The sequence below is a fragment of the Mustela nigripes genome, chromosome 5, assembly GCF_022355385.1.
Source record: "Mustela nigripes isolate SB6536 chromosome 5, MUSNIG.SB6536, whole genome shotgun sequence".
In the NCBI taxonomy this organism is placed as follows: Eukaryota; Metazoa; Chordata; class Mammalia; order Carnivora; family Mustelidae; genus Mustela; species Mustela nigripes.
Window position 1 is genome coordinate 126,354,472 of NC_081561.1, and position 20,590 is coordinate 126,375,061.

Sequence of the window (20,590 nt, forward strand, 5' to 3'; positions counted from 1 at the left end):
CGCGTCTCTCCCTCCTGGGCCCCGCCCCGGGCCAGTCGGCCTGCCTCTAATCTGCCCCGGGAGCCGAGGCCCAGGAGTCTGCGCCGAGGCAGGACCCACCCGCAGCGGTGGTGGCCCTGCCGGGCAACTGTCGAGGAGCCCCGACCCCGGCCCCCAGCTGGAGAAGGGTGACCCGCCCCGCACCGGTCCTCCCTGCGCCGCATGAGGTTCTCCAGAGATGTGGTGTGTCCCTGTGCTCCTGTCTGGATGGGAAGGGGGGGGTGCGGAAGAGGGGGAGAAATACCACCACTGCTGCTCCTGCGCGCTCATCTTGGCATCATCCAAAGTGCCACCGGGAAGAGGACAGCTGGGGCGACAGGACTGCTGAATCCCAAACATGGACCCCAGCTCAGCCAGAGGGCGCGTGTCATGCTGGGAAGGATGGTTGCAAAATAAGGAAACCAAGTTTGCTGTTTGCAGTGGGAGTGCGATGCCGCAGAGCTCGCGGGCCCCGGCTGCTGGGTGCCTGTGAGTTCCCATGGGCAAGGTGACAGGCCCAAGGGGGTGAGAGACAAGCCCCGCTGTGGCTTTGCCAGGCTCTCTCCGGCGGCTTCCTCCCCCCACCAAGCACAGCCTTTCCTCCCACCCTACGGGAAAGGGGGCTCCAAGGCGGTGGTCGCTCCGCTGCGCGCCTCCCCCACCGGCCTTTGTCGCCGTCTGAATTCCCATGCTACTCTTTTTGACGGGTCACTGGTGGCTCTATAGGCAGGTGCTATGGCGGGGTTGTAATTACCCCGGCCGAGCTTGGTCGTTATCGAACCCCCACCCCCACCCTGGCCGCCGGGCTCTCCATGCCCCCCTCCTTCCCGGCCCCCCGCAGCTCCTCCAAGGCCTCGCTCAGGGAGGGATCCCCGCCTGCCAGGACGCCTAGGAATCCACGAGCAGGTTTCCACTTCTGAGACCTCGAGGCCCTCCCCACGTGGCACCCTCTCTTCCTCTAGTACCCTGGCCCGGTGGTCTGACTCGCCGCCCTGCACCCCAGCCTGGTAGCGTTCCCCAACCTGAGTGCTCGGGACAGCAACTGTCCAGATTCACGGAGGAGGCCTTTCGGGCCCAGACTGGAGGCCTTGGGTGGAGTCGCGAGGGGAAAATTCAATGTAAATAAGTTAATTATTACCACCGTCATTACTATTATCAAAGTGTTCGTACTTTAATACTTTGTTTGCAAGAATAAAGATTTCTAAGCCCCTATGAATGGCTTCGGGCTGGTTGGACTCTTGAACCTTAAGAGCAAAAGAGTTCCCTCCCCGGGAATGTTGGACTACCACCTCCCCCGAACGTTCCTCCAAGGTCCGTCCGTAGCCGCCCCGGGCTTGAGGGGATTCCAAGAAAAGTTCTCTTAAGCCAGGCGACCGTCGAGGCCACCAGGGGTGGACACGGGCAGTCTAGAGAAACCAGCTAGGGCCTTTAAAACATCACCCTTCCACGGCGGAGGAAAAACAGGCAGGAAGGGCCCCACCCGGGATCCAGTGTGAGGAGGTAGGTCTCTGCGCAAGAACTTGGGGTGCGGAGGGAGAAGGGGTGGCTGTCCCGCGCTAACCTGGGAAGGAACAGCGCACGCGCCACTCCCTCATTTGCCCAGCCCGGTGCTAGTTACTTTGGGGGGAAAATGTTTTTTTTTTTTTTTTCCTAAAAGAAATAATTTCTCAAAAGCGATCCACTAAGCATTTTTTAAAATAGGTAAAGCGAAAGTTGGGCAATTACCACTACCCTTATTATCATTAATAATCCTAGTATTAGCATTACAATAATAATCCTAATAATAACAACCGCCCGGCAGCTCAGAGAAAACTCGATTGCCTTCCAGCTGCCATCCCCGGTTCCAGCCGTGTTTGTTTTTCTTCTTTCCCCTTTTACATTTCAAGTTTGTCTCCTCGCGCGCTAACAACTTTCTCTGTTAAATGCGAGAGCGGGGGAGGGAGGCGGCCAAACTTTCCGCGGAGCAGAAAGGCAGCGGCGGGCCGTGCTGCCGCCCGGGCCTGCTGTAATCTTTTATTCCAAAATGGGTCTCGGCGATTAGAAGAGACCCAAATACATGTAGCGGTGCATGAATAATGCTCATTGTAGGAAACTGACACTTGCTCAAGGAAAAAAAGTTTGGCTATAAAATCACTTCATTATTTGCTTTTACCGCAGCTTCGGTGCTAATCCCTTCAGAGGTCAGATTGCTTAGCATCTCTCTCTCCGGCTCCCCTTCCTCCCTCTTCTCCGCCCTCCTCTCCCTCTCGCCCCTTCCCCCTCCCCTGTCTTCCCGGCGATCTCAGGCCGTATTTTAGATATCCCCTGTAAAGTGTGTGGCGACCGCAGCTCGGGGAAACACTACGGGGTCTACGCCTGCGACGGCTGCTCGGGGTTTTTCAAACGGAGTATCCGGCGGAATAGGACGTATGTCTGCAAATCTGGAAACCAGGTACCTCGCTCGGCCAGGGCTGCACTGCCCGGCTCCCCTCGGCTGCCTCCCCCTCTTTTGTTTGTGCCAAGGCCTCCTCCGGGTTTCCAAGCTGCAGAGGAGAGACCGAGTCCTGACCTCTCCCTTCCTCTCCCCTCCTTCCCGCCTCAGCTCTCAGAGGCCCTTCCGCGTGGGAAAGGCGGGAAGAGGTAAGGGCAGATACAAGAGTTTGCAGGGGCACATCTGAAATCCGGGCTCCTCCCTGCGCGCACACACCCACCCTCCCCGCTTTTTGTAATCCTCTCACACACTTTGACACTGGGTAGGACCCACACCCGGTGGCTTTAAATCCAGCCCAGGGAACCTAAGGAACTTTAGAATCCAAACCACACGTTGCAAGCTGGAGAAAAGGCTGTGCTATGTTGCCTGTACCCTACCCCGCCTCTGCCCCCAAGCCGCAGCCCAAGCTCAGTGCCCTGACCACTGCCTGCCATGGTGGAAGTAAAAGGCACAAGGCATCCGTCCCAGGCACACCTGAGAGGAGTGTGGCCACCTGGAACACAGGACTTGCTGCGGGAAGGGCTTTGTCCTTTCAACTTGGGAGAAGCAGGACCGCTCTGAAGGGAGCAGGGGGGCTGCAGCCTCCATGAGACTTCAGCTCTGCCTTGTCAGGAAAGGGCAGAGTGAGCAAGAAGAGAAGGTTCTCAAGGAAGGGGTAGCTAGAATCCTCTCCAGGGCTCCTGTATCTTCTCTTTTGCTGCTGAGAAGGGCCTGGTTGGTTGTGTCTTGGGATGGAGCTGGCAGAACTGCCTCAGAAAGACAAGGGAGTTAAAGCATGGGCTGAGAGTGAGGCAGAGCTTCCAGAACAAGTAGAACCCCCTGACTCAGTTTCCAGCTCAGTAATTGGCCCATTTGAGGGAGATCAGCCTTTTGGTCCCACATTGCCTTCTCCTCAGCCAGGCACGCAGACCGTCAGCACAGAGCCAACACCTTGACATCCCAAGAAGACCCCGGAGAGTGTAATAGTCAGAAGTCATCCTTTGGTAACCAATATGGTAAAATACTTCCACTAATTAATATTTATGGTATCCACATACACACACATATTGTCTGGAGCATAGCTAAAGCTATGTGTGCTCATGTCAATTTCCCATAGATTTGGATTATCAACAAGAACAAGAAGATACTTACATTTGGATAAGTTATTTTGAACTCCAACCCTGGTACCCATTTAAATGGGCACAGAGCTCTGGCTCAACATATGGACACATCACATTATACTCAGGCAGGACTGTATCCACAGGAATAGGGTATTACTGTGGGTTATCAGATTTGAGCAGGCTTCTACTTAAATTACCTTTTAATTTTATGCAATGCACAGAATTAGGAAATCAAAATCTCAGATGTTAATGCTTGATATTTTCAAAGGGGTTGGCTATCAATTGGAACATATTGATGTCAGTCCAAGTCCTTGTAAAGGACTGATAATAGGACTCATCAGGCTTGGTGTCCTCTCCTTGCCGAGAGAATAAATGGGCTGAGCTCAAGCACTCATCTTTCTCTCAAGCTTCGGATATTTATACACATTTGATCTGATTTGAAGACGCTCCTAAGAACAAGTGAAGGCTTCCATTTTGCATTAGCTTGTTTATCAGAATGCTAGGAAGATAACATTTGAGGATAGACATACGATTGCAATTAATAACAAGTTCTTTAACCTTCTTTACATTGAGCTATCTCACTGGCCAGCAAAGATGCCCTGAAGAATTCATTTGGAGAGCAAAAACTATTTCCTTTATCTCTTGTATTCTAAGATTAGATAAATAACGTTCCAATTTGTTATTAACAGTAATGAGGACATACAGAAATTGTTACAAACCTCTGCGCTGTCTTTATTTTAAATATCTCAACATATTTTAAATCAGAAGGGATCTCATTTTTAAAAAAGGGTATTCAAGTGTGTCATTTTTTTCTTAAGGGCTATTTCAGAAAATGTGCCTATCCACAATTCGCACTACATGAGTTTTTTAGATTATGAAGGAAAATAAAAATACATTTATTTTATTCTCTTTATTCCCACGGTACTTGTAACAGTTGCAAGTCATATAAATACAGGAGAGCACCAAACATATATTTTTGGTGTATAAAGTGTATGTGTAGATATGACTCTTTATGTATCTATGTGTATATGTTCCCTCAGTAATAACACTTAACAGTGAATGAATTCCACAGGAAACTTTCTCTGTAAATTTCCTCTTGTAATAGCCAGTATTTTTTCCCGAAAATTGCATTAGGTAAAACATTTTCGTGCTTCTCAAATAAATATTTCTAAGGCAGTAATTAGCTCTCCGCACACCCCCCCTCAGATACCATGCTAATATTCTCAGTCCATATTATCATTTTGTCAGACAGTCCATGACATTATCTTCTTGGTCATATTTACATAGTGAACACTTCAAGATTTTGCCCAGGCCTTGGGCTCTTCCCTTCTCATCCTCACCTCTGGAGGCCTTGCCCTGCTAACCACTCTGGCTCCTGCCTCACCTTCCAGGAATGGCTGTGTTTCCATCAATCTGGGCTGAGCCCAGTCTTTAAGACAACATTAACATGCTGGTTAGAAGGAGGGCTTCAAGTACAAAGCCAAGAGTGAGGAAACAGGAGAGTGAAGACTAAATGGGAAATATGTATCCGACAAATAAACGCCCCCCCCCCCCCCCCCCCGACAGAAAGAGGTAGACTCGAAACCTGAAGGTGGAAAGAATAGTTGGCAGGAGGGGAGAGTGGTGGGAATCCTGGCTGATCAGCCTCCTCCTCTGGGTCCCGTCGCTGTCTTCGGTCCTGAAACATCTCGGCCCTGTTCCACCACCTCTGAGCCTGGCGGAAGCTCCTCTCTAGAGCTTGTCCTCCCAACGCTGCAAAGTCAGGCAATCCAGGCGCTTTGACCCTTCGCCTGCTTGGGGAAGGACTCTTCCTCCTTGTCCACCTTCGCAAGGTTGGGGGCTGTTCCTTTTGAATAGCCCCAGAAATCCCGGCCCTCTCCCTAACTAGCCCTGTTCATGCCCAAGGCCTTCGAGTTTTGGGGCCCCAGGCTTGCAGCTCCCAGATGGGTGGCAGGGTCCATTCCCGCCTCCATGTCTCCCCCAAAACGGCGTTCACATCTCCAGTCTAAAGTCCCTGGGGGCCGCTGACCTTCTGTGCTCTGTTCCAGGGAGGCTGCCCGGTGGACAAGACGCACAGAAACCAGTGCAGGGCGTGTCGGCTGAAGAAGTGTTTGGAAGTCAACATGAACAAAGATGGTAATCAGTACAGCTTTTTATTTCTCTAATGTTGGTTGACTAGTAAGTAAATTATATGTACAGAAAATACATGGCACTCCAATGCATGTAAATCATCTCTAGAGCACTTCTTTCCAGATGCTGGGAATTGGCCTCCAACTTTCAGTCTTATCTGTTTCTCTGCATGAGCCCCTACCCCCATCCCACTGAACTCTAGAGGTATGGTCCATACCCACATAGGGAACTTGCACCCTGCAACCTCCTCACCCCCATGAAGACAGCACTCTGGGGGAAGTCACTCTGCTGGACACTCCTGCGGATTTCCTGGATCCTAATGCCTCCTCTCACCTCTCCTTGCAGACTACGCCTGTTAGCCTTCCGCAGGATCTCGAAATCTGGATGGTCTCCGAGGTTGGAGACTGTGGGGACTAGGGGACTGTTGGAGGAGGGAGGGCAGAGACACAAGCGCACGGAATTTCAAGCCTGTGTTTGTTAATTCATCAAGACTCCCAAACCAGGACAGCCATTGTGGCGATCTGGGCTTTTTCTCTCGGTTCTACAAAAAGGGGCTGGAGAGGCAGGGAGACGCCTGTGGGTGCCTCGCACAGCTGACTTCCATAAGGACCTTAAAGGCGCACAGCAAGAGCTAGAGCATGAGAGCGCAGGCCGAGTGCCAGCCCGGTGGTGGCCTGGCGAGGGCGCCCCAGGCCTGGCCAGCCCCCGGGCCGGGGTCATGGCCAGGAGGGAGGAATGGGGCCTCAGGATAGGATGTTGAGAGAGTTTGCCTTGGCGACAGTCCGGGCCGGGTGGCAGCTCCAGGAGGCACAGAGCCCACTGGGGAGAGCTCCTTCCTCAGCAGCGCAGGAAGCAGGAGGGAACGTCCAACCTGTTGAACTCGTGTATTGACAAGTTGTCAAGCTCTGCGAGCGGAAGATTGCCCTGAATTAATTTGTTTGTTTAAACTGTTGGCGGTAATTGTCACATCTCCCCTGCCTTCCTCCAGCACACTCCAAGACGGGCTCTCCCTCGGGTCCTTTGCTCCTGAGGCCCTCGGAGGCCAAACGCCACTTCCCCGGGGCGGGGGGTGAGGTGGGGGGAGTCACCATTGGGCTGACCGGGAAATGCTTGTGCAGGGAAGGCAGTGCCTGGCTGGGCACAGGGCTCCGGATCCCCTTTGTCGCTTCCCCACCCTCAGGGTCTCCGGTTCCTCTGCGACCTCCTCTGGGTAGGGCAGAGCCCTGAACGGACAAGAGAACAGGCCTAGTCTTGCTGGAGGTTTGGCCATTATCGTGACACTTGGGTCCGGCTTCTCCCCTCAGCCTGGGCTCTCGTGCCTGCGGTGTAAGAGGCAGACGACCTCGGAGCGCCCTCCGCCCGCACATTCCCTGTCCCTCCCTGTCTTCACCTCTCGAGTGACCCTGCCTGCCCAGGCGTGGCGTTTGGCCCCAGAGCCCGGCAGCGGCTAAGTGTGGTCGAGTCTCTGATCCTGGGCATTCGCCCATCTGTCTGTCTCTGCAGCCGTGCAGCACGAGCGGGGGCCTCGGACGTCCACCATTCGCAAGCAGGTGGCCCTCTACTTCCGCGGACACAAGGAGGAGAACGGGGCGGCTGCGCACTTCCCCTCGGCGGCGCTGCCCGCGCCCGCGTTCTTCACCGCAGTCACGCAGCTCGAACCCCACGGCTTGGAGCTGGCCGCGGTGTCCGCCACCCCGGAGCGGCAGACTCTCGTGAGCCTGGCTCAGCCCACGCCCAAGGTCCGTGTCCTTGCTGGGCCCCAAGGAGCCCCGCGGCTGGCTGAGGGCGGGGGCGGGGCGCCCCTATCTTCGGCGCTAGGATGGGTGGAGCCAAAGACTGAGCGACCTCGCGGGGTGCTGGGTCGGGCTCTGCGGGGAGCTGTCGGCCCCCCACTCTCGCCGCCTAAGCCAGGAGTGTCCAAATTTTGGTGGACTGGCTACACACGTGAACTCTCTGCCCCATTTCCCAGAGAGTCCCTTCCAGCAAGTCTGAGGTGGGGCCCAGGAATTTGCCCCTTAAAAAAAAAAAAAAAAAAAAAAAGCCAAGTGGGGTGGAGTCCTGGCTGAACCAAGGGGCAACCTAGGTATTTCTGGAGGCCGGAAGAGCACTTCTGTTTTTAGGGAAAAGGAGTTGGCTGCAGCTGGCAGAGAGGTGTCCCCGTGTGGCATATCGCAGAGATCTGTTTTTCTGGGGCAAAGCTATAGGGTCCCTAATGCAGCAACAACCAACAAGGGAAGCGCACCCTGTTAGGACGGTTTGAGGAAGCTGGCTGCGTCTTCCGTCTTCCTCTCTCCCTTCTGAGATGCATGTATTTCTACCCGGATTGAGTCTCTGTTGAGAAGGGCCACAGCCTGAACACTTCAGAAGGCTGCCACCTAGGGACTACCTTCCAGGCTTCCAGCTGGTACCTACCCAAAGCACCCACTCCAGGCCGCGAAGGGGAGGGCCAGCTGCAGCCCCAAACTGCAGGGAAGCCAAACACCTGGGCACACGCACAAGCACAATATTTAATATTGCTTTCTTACCCTTGATGTGTATAATAAGCTTGGGAAAGTAGTGTTATGAATATGTTGTCAGTTATGAATGGGGACGCTCTGTGAATGATTAAGATGTCTAATTGAAATATTTCCATAATATACTAATCCTTTCTAAAAATACTCATATGCATATTTGTGTTTGGGATGCCTATTAATTTATACTTTTTTCACATCTATTTTTATTTACACAAATGCAAGCAGCTCTTGTCTAAATTGGGAGACAGGCCTGGCACTTGGCTCAGTTGGAGGAAAATTTGCTGCAGGGGATAGAAAAGCCAGATGCCCCTCTGGAAGAACAGGCCCCCAGAGACTGGAAATGGGCCTTTCCCAATGGTTATTATTTCTCAAATTCTATAGATATAGATGTTTGTGGTTTTTTTTGTCTACCGATGGCAACTGCGTGTTTAAGCAGAACATCCAAATGCCTATCTCCTTCCCCAGTCTAATTAGGAAATTAAAAGGTTGGCTCTTCTTGCAAAGCTGTGGTTTCCTCACTCCGTGGTGTTTCTCTTTCTTCCCTGCTCAGTATCCCCACGAAGTGAATGGGACCCCAATGTATCTGTACGAAGTGGCCACGGAGTCCGTGTGTGAATCAGCTGCCAGGCTTCTGTTCATGAGTATCAAGTGGGCTAAGAGTGTACCAGCTTTCTCCACGCTATCTTTGCAGGACCAGGTATGACCAGGAGGGCACTGAGCTCTTGGGGAAGGGGACTGGGGGAAAAAACAAAACCAAAACAAAATAAAAAAACCAAAAAACCAACAGTGGTCAGTCTCATGAACCTGGAGGTTACCTGGATAAATCACCAAGGCCAGGCATCTGTTCTTAACGGCAAAGAGGAAACGATTTTTGTCAGCTTCCTACGATGGGTTCAAAATATCTAGCTATGGAATCCTTACTAAGAAGCATAATTATGTTATTTCAGGAAAGTTGGATCTGGTCTATGAAAAACAAATAGACAAAAACATTAGCTCTCTTTTTTCAAGTTTCATTGAAACACCAAATTTAATCACAAATTTTAAAAATCTTAATGACAGTAAAATTGCTAATAAAACAGTGTTTCTTAAGAACATTGGACCTGGCAGAAGTAAGTGTTGATCGTATTTGCCTGTAAGATTTTCAGAGCTAGTCTCATTGTTTTATGTTCACAGCTTTATATTTTCCACTGTGGTACTCATGGCTTTGACCACTAATTGATGAGCACGTATGGGTATGGGCTGCCTTGCAGACAGACCTCCCACAGGCCAGGATCTCCCTTGCTTCTTGAAGTCCTTTATGAGATTTCGTAAACAAATGGGCATTGTGCATAATTCTGTGGTTGTAAATGACAGTCAGAGAGAGAAGTATATGCTGCTAAAAATTACATCTTACCACAAGCCGGAAATTTTGTTGTTAGAAATCGCAGGGATAGCGTCTGCCAGAATTTTTCTAATCTTAAGGGAAAGAAAGAAAATGAAGTGTTCGTAAGCATTAGACGTTACCAGTACATTCATGGAAATTAATGACACATTTCTCAAAAGGCTAATAAGTAGTTTTGAAAGCAAGTGGCTTATTTCTTTAATTCATTTTATACCTAATTAAAGCATAATGGTGCCCTTTAATATGAAGTATGTTTCCTATGGAGAGACCTAGCAATGTGCTCAAAACATTTAATCTTCTAGCATGGGATGTTCTCTTTTCCATAGCCTGGACTTTCAGACATGGTGAGAATTAGATATTGTTTACCTTGCATTTTAAAGTATTATTTTCTGTACCTAATGCAATAAAACTAAAAATAAAGCATTTTCAAAATTAAACCTTTTTGGTCTGATTGTGATTTTGGTTACAAGCCTTCACAATTCAGCTCTTAGCTCCCAAAAGGAAATACTTTCACATAAATCATCCAGAACTGACTGGTTTGTGAGAGATTTTTCAAAACAGATTTCTTTTTTCCAAAATAGTTAGGTTGTGTCTTTGACCAGAGTTGCATGTTGACTCTAACCATTTGTTGTGTGTGTGTCTGTGTGTGTGTGTGTATGTGTGTGCGCGCACGAGCCCACGTGTATGTGTACTGGCTGCTTTCTCTGAAAACAGGTATTTGTATACTCGTTAATAGAAACAAAATTTACTTACTGTCTGCCACTTAGCCCTTCAGTGGAAACCCTTCAACAACAAGCAAACTACAATGAAGTGGAATCCGGTATATTAATTTGAAAAAGGAGTCAGATTTTCATTTTAAATATTCAGTAGCACATTTTATTAGAGTGAAAATGACAAGCACCTTGATGCTGTCCACTTATGAGTCTCAGAAAAATCAGGCAGTGAGATGAGGTAAACTCAGCAAAACCCTATTAACATAATTACACCCTGATTTCCCTGCATGCCTCTTGGGAATTAGTGATCTCTCTTTCTCTCTCTCTCTCTCTCCCAGCCCAGCCCCCCAACCCTCTAGGAAGATGGGGGCCCAGATCTGCACGCTTAGTCTGTAATCCTCAACCCTGATAATATCAGCATTTTATATGAAGGGGATCTGCCTGCTGAGCTGCTGGTGGCATTTCATAGAGCCTGGGTCTCTGGAGAAGTTTCTAGGTGGTCGGGAATGAATAGATTCAAGGCCAAGAAGGGTAAACCCTTTTCCAAAGGAAGCAAAGTTTGGGGAATTGGAATGGCTGACTCTCAGATGCCTGTGCTTATCTATAGGCACCTTTTCAAAAAGGAAAAATGTGGAAAATAAAGGAAAAGCTGGAATATTCAGAGGAAAATTTACCAAGACAGGCATTTAAAACACTTTTTAAAATAATGGAAATTTACATATTGAAATTGTTTATAAATTTATAAATTACACACTATATTATATTATACATCTATTGTATGACAGCTGATGCTTTTGGAAGATGCTTGGAGAGAACTGTTTGTTCTAGGAATAGCACAATGGGCCATTCCGGTTGATGCTAACACTCTACTGGCTGTATCTGGTAAGAATTGCACAATTTAATGACTTTGTTGTAGAAATTACCATAAAAATACATTACTGAAAAAAGAACAACATGTAAAGAATAACAAATTCCTGCTGAACAATAGAGTATACCTGTCATTTATAAATCTATATTTAAATGCAAATAATGTTGTTTTGTTGTATTCATGACTGCTTGCATTGTTATTTAAATGCAAATTACTGTGTTTGTTATCATCCAAGAGAAGATTTTATATTAACTTTCATACAATATAGCCGGTTTACATGGAATCAGATATTTTAGAGTGACAATTGAATAGATATTGATATGCAGAATTCTGTCAAAAATCAATATTAAATCGTGAAAATGCCTTCATATTAGAGCATTTATTCCATATTTCTATTCTAGGCATGAACGGTGACAACACAGATTCCCAGAAGCTGAACAAGATCATATCTGAAATACAAGCTTTACAGGAGGTGGTGGCTCGATTTAGACAACTCCGGTTAGATGCTACCGAATTCGCCTGTCTGAAATGCATCGTCACTTTCAAAGCTGGTAAGCTGACGCAGACCCCCGCCTCTTCTCCTTCCCTGGGTTTGCCACCTCCCTCACTCAGCCACCTCAGGGTCCGGACTGATCATTGCACAAAGGGGGGATGGTCTTTTAAGGGAGCCGATACCGGGGACTGGCCCCGTTTCCCGTGGTGGGGGCCCTACCTGTTCTCCAGCCGGCCAGCCATTTCCAGGGAGGTGCTTTCCCGTCTGCATTTCCTGCGCTGCTTCTCACAGCTTCTCCCGTCTTCGTTTCTAGTTCCTACACACAGTGGTTCTGAGCTGAGAAGTTTCCGGAATGCTGCCGCCATTGCAGCCCTTCAAGATGAGGCCCAGCTAACCCTCAACAGCTACATCCATACCAGGTGACTCTTGTTTGCTTTGACCTGGTACTTCAGAAAATCGCTTCCATTGTGAATGTGTGAAAAGGCCCGAGTCAGCCAGTTCAAATCCTGTGACCAATTACCCTGTTGCCCGCCCGCTAATATAGTTAGAGCCTTACTTACCTCGTAGGTGGCTGAGAGGAGACGGTCAGATTAGATGAGCAAAGTGAAAGCATTGCCAGACACGGAACAAGCTGATCCATCAAAACATTTGGACACATTTGTGTAAATGGACCTGATAGGGGAAGGGTCAAAAATGAAGGCCAAAGTGTTGTGATCTGTTAGCTGATCTATTAGAGAGTGGTCGCATCATCCTTGAGAGGCCATTTGTAACCCTGTCATGACTGTTGTTTGGCTTTGGTGACTGGTATCCACTAAGTTGTTTTGAGTCATGGCCACTTCTGGCCAAGCAGAGCCCATTGGCAGAGGCTGTTCTTGGCTCGTGTAGAAACTCTCAGCCACTGGGGCTCCAGTGGTGCTCCTCCTGGCCCACCAGTGGACAAGTCCACCCAGAGGTATATAGACTCTGATTTCATTTTCAAATGAAGAAAGGCAAGACTTTTAAAGAGTCACAGAACACTGCTAGCTTCGTAAGTTAGGATTGCAATAGATCTGAGGAATAGAATAGAATAGAGTTGCTTATGATTATTTCTTCTTAGATTGACCCTGAAAGGAGCCCATGGAAACCTTCTCCATCATCTCAAAATCACCCACAGACACAGTGCTGGGAGTCATAAATTGAGTGGCTCCGGCCACTCGTGCCTTCCTCATCTAGGGGTGGGAGAAATCCCAAGTCAGTTGGATTCACTGGGCGGGGGGGGGGGGCGGGGGACACAGAGCTTCTGCTACGAAGCTGCTTATTTCTGTCATAAATCCTCCTTTGAAAACTAACGAATAAACCCGTTCCTGTCTATGGAATATCACTGAAACTCTGTTGAGTGATAGTGCCTGGGTACATGTCTTCCAAATCAAAGTGCTGTTTTTTAAAAATTATAAATACGTGTTAAATTTCCAAATGTACGGTAAACACTTCATCTTTGTTCAAAATTATAAAATGGAGCAGTACGTAATTGGGGCACTTTTTGCCCACTACAGACTCACTTGTATATCATGACTGACTCCGACATTTAGTCATTAAGGTGTAAAGAACATCACACTGACAAGAATGTGACACCCACTTACTGATTCAGGCAAGCCTCCACGCAGGGCTCCTGGTGAGCATGGTGGGACACCAGAGAGAGCAAGACACTTCCCACTTATCCCTGCATGCAGTAGACACAAGTGTGCATTCAGTTCAGACCAGAGAAGAGAGAAAAGGTAAAGTGGGCAGTGGGAGAGACGAATTCTAGTTGGTGAGGGAATGAAGACAACATGTGAGCTGATCCTTGAACGACGGGCCTTCAGCAGGGGAGATGGGCTTCGAGGAGAGCCAGCAGAGGTGCTGTGGGAGGTGCCAGAGTCCAGGAAGGGGAGTCTGAGAGGGCAGGGCCCACCAGAAGTTTCTTCTAGGGTGACCTGAGAGAGTGCAACCACAAATTAACAAAAGTCTTCTTTAGCAAAATGGCAAATATACTACTTCTCCCCAGCCTCAAAACAAGGAGATTATTTATTGAAGGATCACATTTGCTTTGACAAGGAATTTTTAGTTCACAATATGAGCTATAGCTATAATTATTATTTTTTTTTTTTAGAGAAGGGGGAGGGGGAGAGAGAGAGAATCCTAAGCAGGCTCCATACTCCATCTGAGATCATGACCTGAGCTGAAACCAAGAGTCAGATGTTCCACTGACTGAGCCACCCAGGTGCCCCTGTAATTAATATTAATACCTAGAGTCATACATAGGGTGAAAAACTGCATACGCCTCATTTCTTAGCTCCTTCAATCAGAGAATATTCTCCTCTAGCACTTTCCTGTCTAGAAAAATAAAATCTGAAATTGAAATGAAAAGTCAGTATTGCAAACTGAGCTAATTATACATTAATTGTTAAAAATTGCAAACTCAGCTCTGTAGGCTACTTCTCTAATTATCTAGGACATAAGGAAAAGGCTAGGAATTGGCATTTCACACAAACTATGTTATAACTGAAGATCAAACAACACGGATCTGTGACAGACACAGAACACTTATGCCTGAAAAGAAAGCTTCTTGTTATTTTTGCTAATGGACAAAATCAGGGAAATAGATATTCTAAAAAATAATATTGAGTAGTTAGGCACTCTTTCTCTCTGCCTCACATGAGCGTGCGCGTGCGCACGCATGCGCGCGCGTGCGCGCGCACGCACACACACACACGCTGTTGCTGTTTCTGGGTAGTACAAGACTCCACATATAACAGACAGTTCATCCTTGTTGACTAACCAGCCCCTTCCTAACTAGGAAATAAAAGAAGTGGGTGAGTAGGTGAGTGGATAATTTCCATGCAGAAAGTCAAGATTTAATGGTCTATGGATTCTCCAAAATCCATCCTTTCTGGAAGTTACTACTTCCCACAGTGGTTCCTCACCATGGGAAAATTCCAGCATGTTGGGTTATGGCTACAGACATAGCGGAGACTTGTCTAGGCATCCCATGGCCTCCCACCCACTGTAGGATTCTCACTCCTCAGCCTGACCCCAGGAGGGGAAGCAGAGCTGTTGAAGAGAGTCAGGTAGAAGGGAGATGTGGGTCTGGGGGTTCCTTCCATTCCATTCCTTGCCCATGGGTGATAATGAAGCTGGGCAGCCAAACAGCCAAATGAGGTTCTCAGAGGCCCAGACAGAATTATCAGCCTGGTATCAGGTTGAAGAGAGGGATTTCCGGGTGCCAAAAGCTAAGAGTGATCATGACTCGATTCTATTTGCAGGCTGACATTACTGGTCAGTTAAACTCAGCGTTCAGCTACCTAGCTCTTATGAGTGAATTTTGGTATCTATCAGGTTCTAGCCCTCTGTGGCCAGGGAGGGGTTAAACCTGGCTTGGTTACTGACAGGTGCCCCTGGAGCTCAGTCTTCTGGGTGGTGTGCTGTGGAGGAGGGAGCCCTCCTTGAGAAATACATAGGTAGCTGATTGCAAACAATTAATGGAGGAAGCATCCGGGCCACGGTGAGGTTACAGGCATCTAAGGGCAGCAGAAAATTGAACTTGCCCATCTGAGCACAGACGTATGTTGGACATCAAGAGAGGAAATTGTTAAGCAATTTCTCACATCTTTAATTATATGCCAATTTCATTGACATGAAAGTTGGATGGCATACCACCCAACAGAACTTAGTCTTTAATTTGCAGTGTAATAAGGACGGAATTATTCCTGAGAGTGACTAAGTGTAATGCCTGAATAATAATTTGGAGAATGGCTTAGAAAAGGAAACCATTTTATCTGAGGAAACGAGCCTGAGGAAGGAGCCTTGTGAATCAGAAAATGTGGATGTTAGCGCTACCCTTTATCCTCAGCAGCATGGTGATTCCCTGCCCTGGCAGACTTCAGTGTATTATCTGACCTGAACTTGGCGCCATGTTTCTTAAAATTATTTTTCTAGGGCGCCTGGGTGCTTCAGTAGGTTATGCATCTGCCTTTGGCTCGGGTCATGATCCCAGGGTCCCAGGATTGAGCCCCAAATTGGACTTCCTGCTCAACGGGAAGCCTGCTTCTCTTTCTGCCCCTCACCCTGCTTGTGCTCTCTCTGTCACCACCCTCTCTTGCAAATAAGTAAAATCTTTTTTAAAAATAAAAATTACTTTTCATCCAGGGGTGCCTGGATGGTTCAGTAGGTTAAGCCTTTGCGTTCGGCTCAGGTCATGATCCTAGAGTCCTGGGATCGAGCCCCACATCAGGCTCTCTGCTCAGCGGGGAGCCTGCTTCCCTTCCTCTCTCTCTGCCTGCCTCTCTGCCTACTTGTAATCTCTGTCTGTCAATAAATAAATAAGATCTTTTTAAAAAATTACTTTTCATCCAAAAAAAAAAAAAAAAACGCAAGCCCTTTGCCTGATGTAGAGACAGTCACCACGTGATTTGGGCCGCGTCATTTAGGCTCTTGCCTCGGCTGTTCACCCTGCAGAGCAGGGCCAGTAGCACCTGTGGGGCCCTCCGCTGCAGGGAAGGGGGGTGGTACAGAGGCCCAGCCAGGAAGAGGGTGTGTCTTCAAGCATGGGATATGAATTTCCATGAGGAATGGATCTTACCTTGCTTTATGGCTTCTCCTTTTCCAGATACCCCACGCAGCCCTGTCGCTTTGGAAAACTCCTGTTGCTTTTGCCAGCTTTACGTTCTATTAGTCCATCAACCATAGAAGAAGTGTTTTTCAAAAAAACCATCGGCAACGTGCCCATTACAAGACTGCTTTCAGATATGTACAAATCCAGTGATATCTAAGCTCTGAGTCCCCGCTTTTCAGGATGGGACAGTGGCTGATGAACTTCTACCCGCCGAGAACAAGCCTCAACTAACAAACCCTTCAGGAAGCATAAACCTGGGAATGTGTAGCCTTCAGAAAAACATGCCAATGGACGCAAAACAGTTCCAGTTGCTTTGACCTGCTGCCTCCCCCAGGGTAAGGCAGCAGGGAAGGAAAGGGGGCGTCACAGGACCACCGGAGCTGAGAGAACTCCTTGCTGCCGCGCCCTGGGAGGGGGGCCAGATCGGGGGGGGGGGGGTTGCTGCAGGCCGTGCCATCCTGCCTCTTACCTGGAAGACCGGGCTGCACTCTCAAAAGCTGAACCGTCCATAGAACTTCCTTTTCTTTTTTAGCATATGAAGTTGGGTAACCAAATAGAGCTCTGTGTATAACATCATACGGCAGCCTTCAGAACTATTTTACGTTGGAGAATTTATTTTAAAAATAATGGTTAGGTTTTCAATCAAAAGTTTTATCAAAAGTTTTTCTTCTATCGTAATACATCATGAAGTGGCCTTCCGGACTGAGTTAGTAAATGAAAGGTAGCTTATGCCGTGAGACTTGTTTTCTCTCTGTTTTCTCTCCTTTCTCTCTCTTGTGTTCTCCCCCTTCTTCCCCTCCTCCTCCTCCTCCTTCTCTTCAGTACCATAGGCCAGGCAACCTCATCCAAAGAACTAGTGGATGAAAATGAGATTCACACCAGGACTTGAGCTTGGATAACATCTCAAAAATAGAAGAGCTTGACTAAAAAGAACGCAAGTTGACGGAGGATGGATAAAAACAGCAAAACCAAATAAAGCGGAGGTGAAGGCAGAGGGAGATCGCTGTCCCGTTATCAAAGTGCTGAAACCAAAGGCGATGGGGGTCCAAACTCGTGTTTCAGCAAGTCACAGCAGAGTAGCTGAACAGAGACATGACGCCAGAAGGAACCGCATGGAGATGAAGGCTAACAGGTTTCTTGATCGATCCATGGCTACAGTCTGAGACTCTTCAATGCCTTTCCGAAAACCGGTTTCTAGTAAAGCCTTGAACACACGCATGCACATGCACACGCGCGCGCGCGCGCACACACATACACACACACACACCGTCCTACACTATAAGCTGCTCCTTTGGTATGAATCTATACTTATGGAAATGTAGAAACAACCATTTTAAAATAGCTGCTGTACTTTTCACATTTTGATTTCTTAGGTACTAGCACTGAGGAAAAATATTCAGCACTTGGACTATCATAGGATGAGTAAAACTTTTCTTGTACAAAGTGAATTAACTGATTTGTGAAGTTAAAAGGTTGTACTCATTGTATTTACAAAGAATAAAAATATATTGGATTTAAAGGAATGCTCCCTGATTTCTTAGCCTCCCTCCCTGGCTGGTTCTTGCCCCCAGCTCCGAGGTGGCTGTGGCAGCTGGTGTAGAAATTGAACCTCGGAGCACCCCAGCCTGGAGAACTGAACCACAAAGGCAATTTCCTTTTTACAGTGAATCCCATTTGTAAAATGATGAATAAAGAAATAAAACATAAGATTCCGTTCTCTGCAGCTCTCAAATGTAATTGCATCTGTTAGAAAAATTGCTGTGTGAAGAAGAAAGACGCTTAACAGAGTCTTCATTCACTCACTCCTCTAACTCTCTTGCCAGCATTTCAGTCCTGATCAGGAACTTGAAATCATTTAGTGACGACAAAAGATAGAGTATGAAGGTCTGTATCGGTGAGTAAGATGTGGAAGGAGCAGTAGGAAGAGGGTTCAGATGTTCCCAGCAAATCTCAGGGCACCGGCCCCACTGCCACCGGCTGCTCCCACGTCAGCGGCCAGGAGCGGAAATCAGAAGTGCCCAAGGCCAAGGGCGCTGTGGGGTCCTCCTGGGCAACAGCACCAGTGAGGGCCTGGAGCAGACTAGCGACTCTTGGCTAAACTGATCCTAAAGATTGCCTGTATGGAAGTACAACCAGCTGGGCACTCCTGTGCTGAGTCCACAGAGAGGAGAAGCGAGGCTTAGAGAAAAGCAAGGTACTTAAAGATGTGTGTAAGAACGTTCCTTGTAATACTGCTCATGTTTGAAGAGGAAAATGTCCACCAGTGGACAATATATACTTGCAGTATATATAGTATTCTGTAGAAGGTTTGCATTTAAAACGAGTAGCCTGGAACCAATGTATTCATCAAGGGTCCATGTTGTGAACTACAGTGTGTGAGTGGGTGGGAAGTGAATCACAAAGGAGACATATAGCTTGGTGTTTATGTAAAGTTTAAAGCCTACAGAACAATACCAGATTATGTTTATAGATATATAAATATACCATAAATATTTAAAACAAACATGAGTAGGATAAACACTAACTCCGTAATAGTGGTTACCTTTGGGAATGTGTGCATTGGTGAAAGGTACCAAGAAGATGCTAGAATGTTTCTGAGATGTTTCTGAGGAGGGGGACAGAGGGGTATCACCGACCTGTACTAAAATCTGTCACAAACACAGAATCTATTTTAATCCATTGAAAACCATCTCCGTAAAGTTAAGAGGGAGTAAGTTTCGTGGGACCTGCCCTAGAACACATTCCCACTGGAACTGCCTGTCTGGGGCGTAAGCATGAATCAAAGCTGGCTTTCAATGTTTGAAAAAGCCCAGAGTTAAAAACTCTCTTCTGGGATTCGGGGATCTCTGCTGGCTGCGGCTTCGGTGCTCTAAGAACCTTAGTGCTTGCCTGGATCTTAAGGCAAGTATCCTCTGCGGGCTGGTGCTAAGGGGCTGAGGGGCTGTGTCACAGGGGCCTCTGGACATACAAGTTCAAGTTAGACCATTCCAATGTATGGAATTTGAATACACAAACAAGAGGAGGTGGGCCTAGCCAAGTGACTTCTGCAGCCAAAAACCAGTCTTCTGGGCTCTTTCTCAACACATGGTTTTTCTACATCTGGGAGGGTTGCTTTTCAAAAGTATTAGTTATTTACTGTGACAATTAGGTGAGCAGTCTTACCTTTGTGTTTGAATTGCTTTTAGTTGTCCTTTGATGTTAGGGAAGAGAAAGAACAGTGGGTGAGTTCAGGAGCTCAGTCAATAACGCTCCCAAATTATTTCACTTCGAATTTAGGGTTTTCAGTCTAATTTAGGAGCCTAGAAACTGAACCCCTTGACCAGAGATGTGAACTGTGGTTGCCGTCCTTAATCTTTATAAAAACGGAAACCCTCTACGTTTCTGCAGATTATTCTTGTGTGTTTGGCTCTCTCTTCTGGGGGTACACGTGGCTCTGCTTCATTCTTTTTAACATCTGCCTAGCATTCCATTTTATGGATTAACTGTTGTTGATCCAACTAATTCCTCACTGACAGACTTTAAGTTACGTGCTGTTTTTCACTGTAATAAACTGTCAAGAACCATCTTTCCACGTCTACATCCACGGACTTGGGGTATTTCTGTAGGAAAAATTCTTAGAAGTGGCATTTCTGCGTCAAAGATTATATGCATTTTTAATTTTGGTACATACAACCGAATGGCTCTCCAAAAAGTTTGGATCAATGTGCACTCCTGCCAAGAGGGTATGAGAGGGCCCATTTCATTGCTCAGAATTTAAAAGTGCTTAATCAGACACGGGCTTGATGAACACTTCAGAAGCTGTTAGAAAAATACAGAGCGCGTCTGTGTTTCTGTGCTGGACACGCCTCCGCTGTACTGCTTCCCTGGCTGGCCAAGGAGGTCTCAGCCTGTCCACCGTCAAGCTCAAGTCCCCCAATTTTTCAGTCCAGACCTCTCTGGTGAGCGTTCGAGTGTACCCATGTCATGAGGCAGGTTGAGAGAAAGTAGATGAATGATTTTTTTTTTTTTTTAAAGATAATGTAGAAGCAGCTTGGCAGCCACTTTCTGGGGCTAAGATGCTGCTCTGAGAATCTCAAGCCATTCATTTTACAGTAACATTTTTTATAATCATTTAGGAAAAATTGAAGAACAATGACCCTCTCTGATGAACCCCAGTGCCTTTAGCACAAAGGACGCATGGTTTGTTTTATTTCATATGTATTTGTAAATCATCTTTTTATTTTTTTATTAAGATTTTTATTTACTTATTTATTGGTCAGAGCAAGAGCACAGGC

At 47.4% G+C, this 20,590-nt stretch overlaps 1 protein-coding gene across 1 annotated transcript; it reads left to right on the forward strand.

Moving 5' to 3' along the window:
• Positions 1-1,229: 1,229 nt before the first annotated feature.
• On the forward strand, positions 1,230-16,700 carry NR2E1 (nuclear receptor subfamily 2 group E member 1). Its single transcript, XM_059401587.1, has 9 exons — positions 1,230-1,329; positions 2,304-2,449; positions 5,637-5,724; positions 7,222-7,457; positions 8,782-8,928; positions 11,111-11,207; positions 11,595-11,744; positions 12,000-12,105; positions 16,311-16,700. The coding sequence occupies exons 1-9, from the start codon at positions 1,230-1,232 to the stop codon at positions 16,471-16,473; spliced, it is 1,233 nt and encodes a 410-aa protein (XP_059257570.1). The 3' UTR covers positions 16,474-16,700.
• Positions 16,701-20,590: the final 3,890 nt, after the last annotated feature.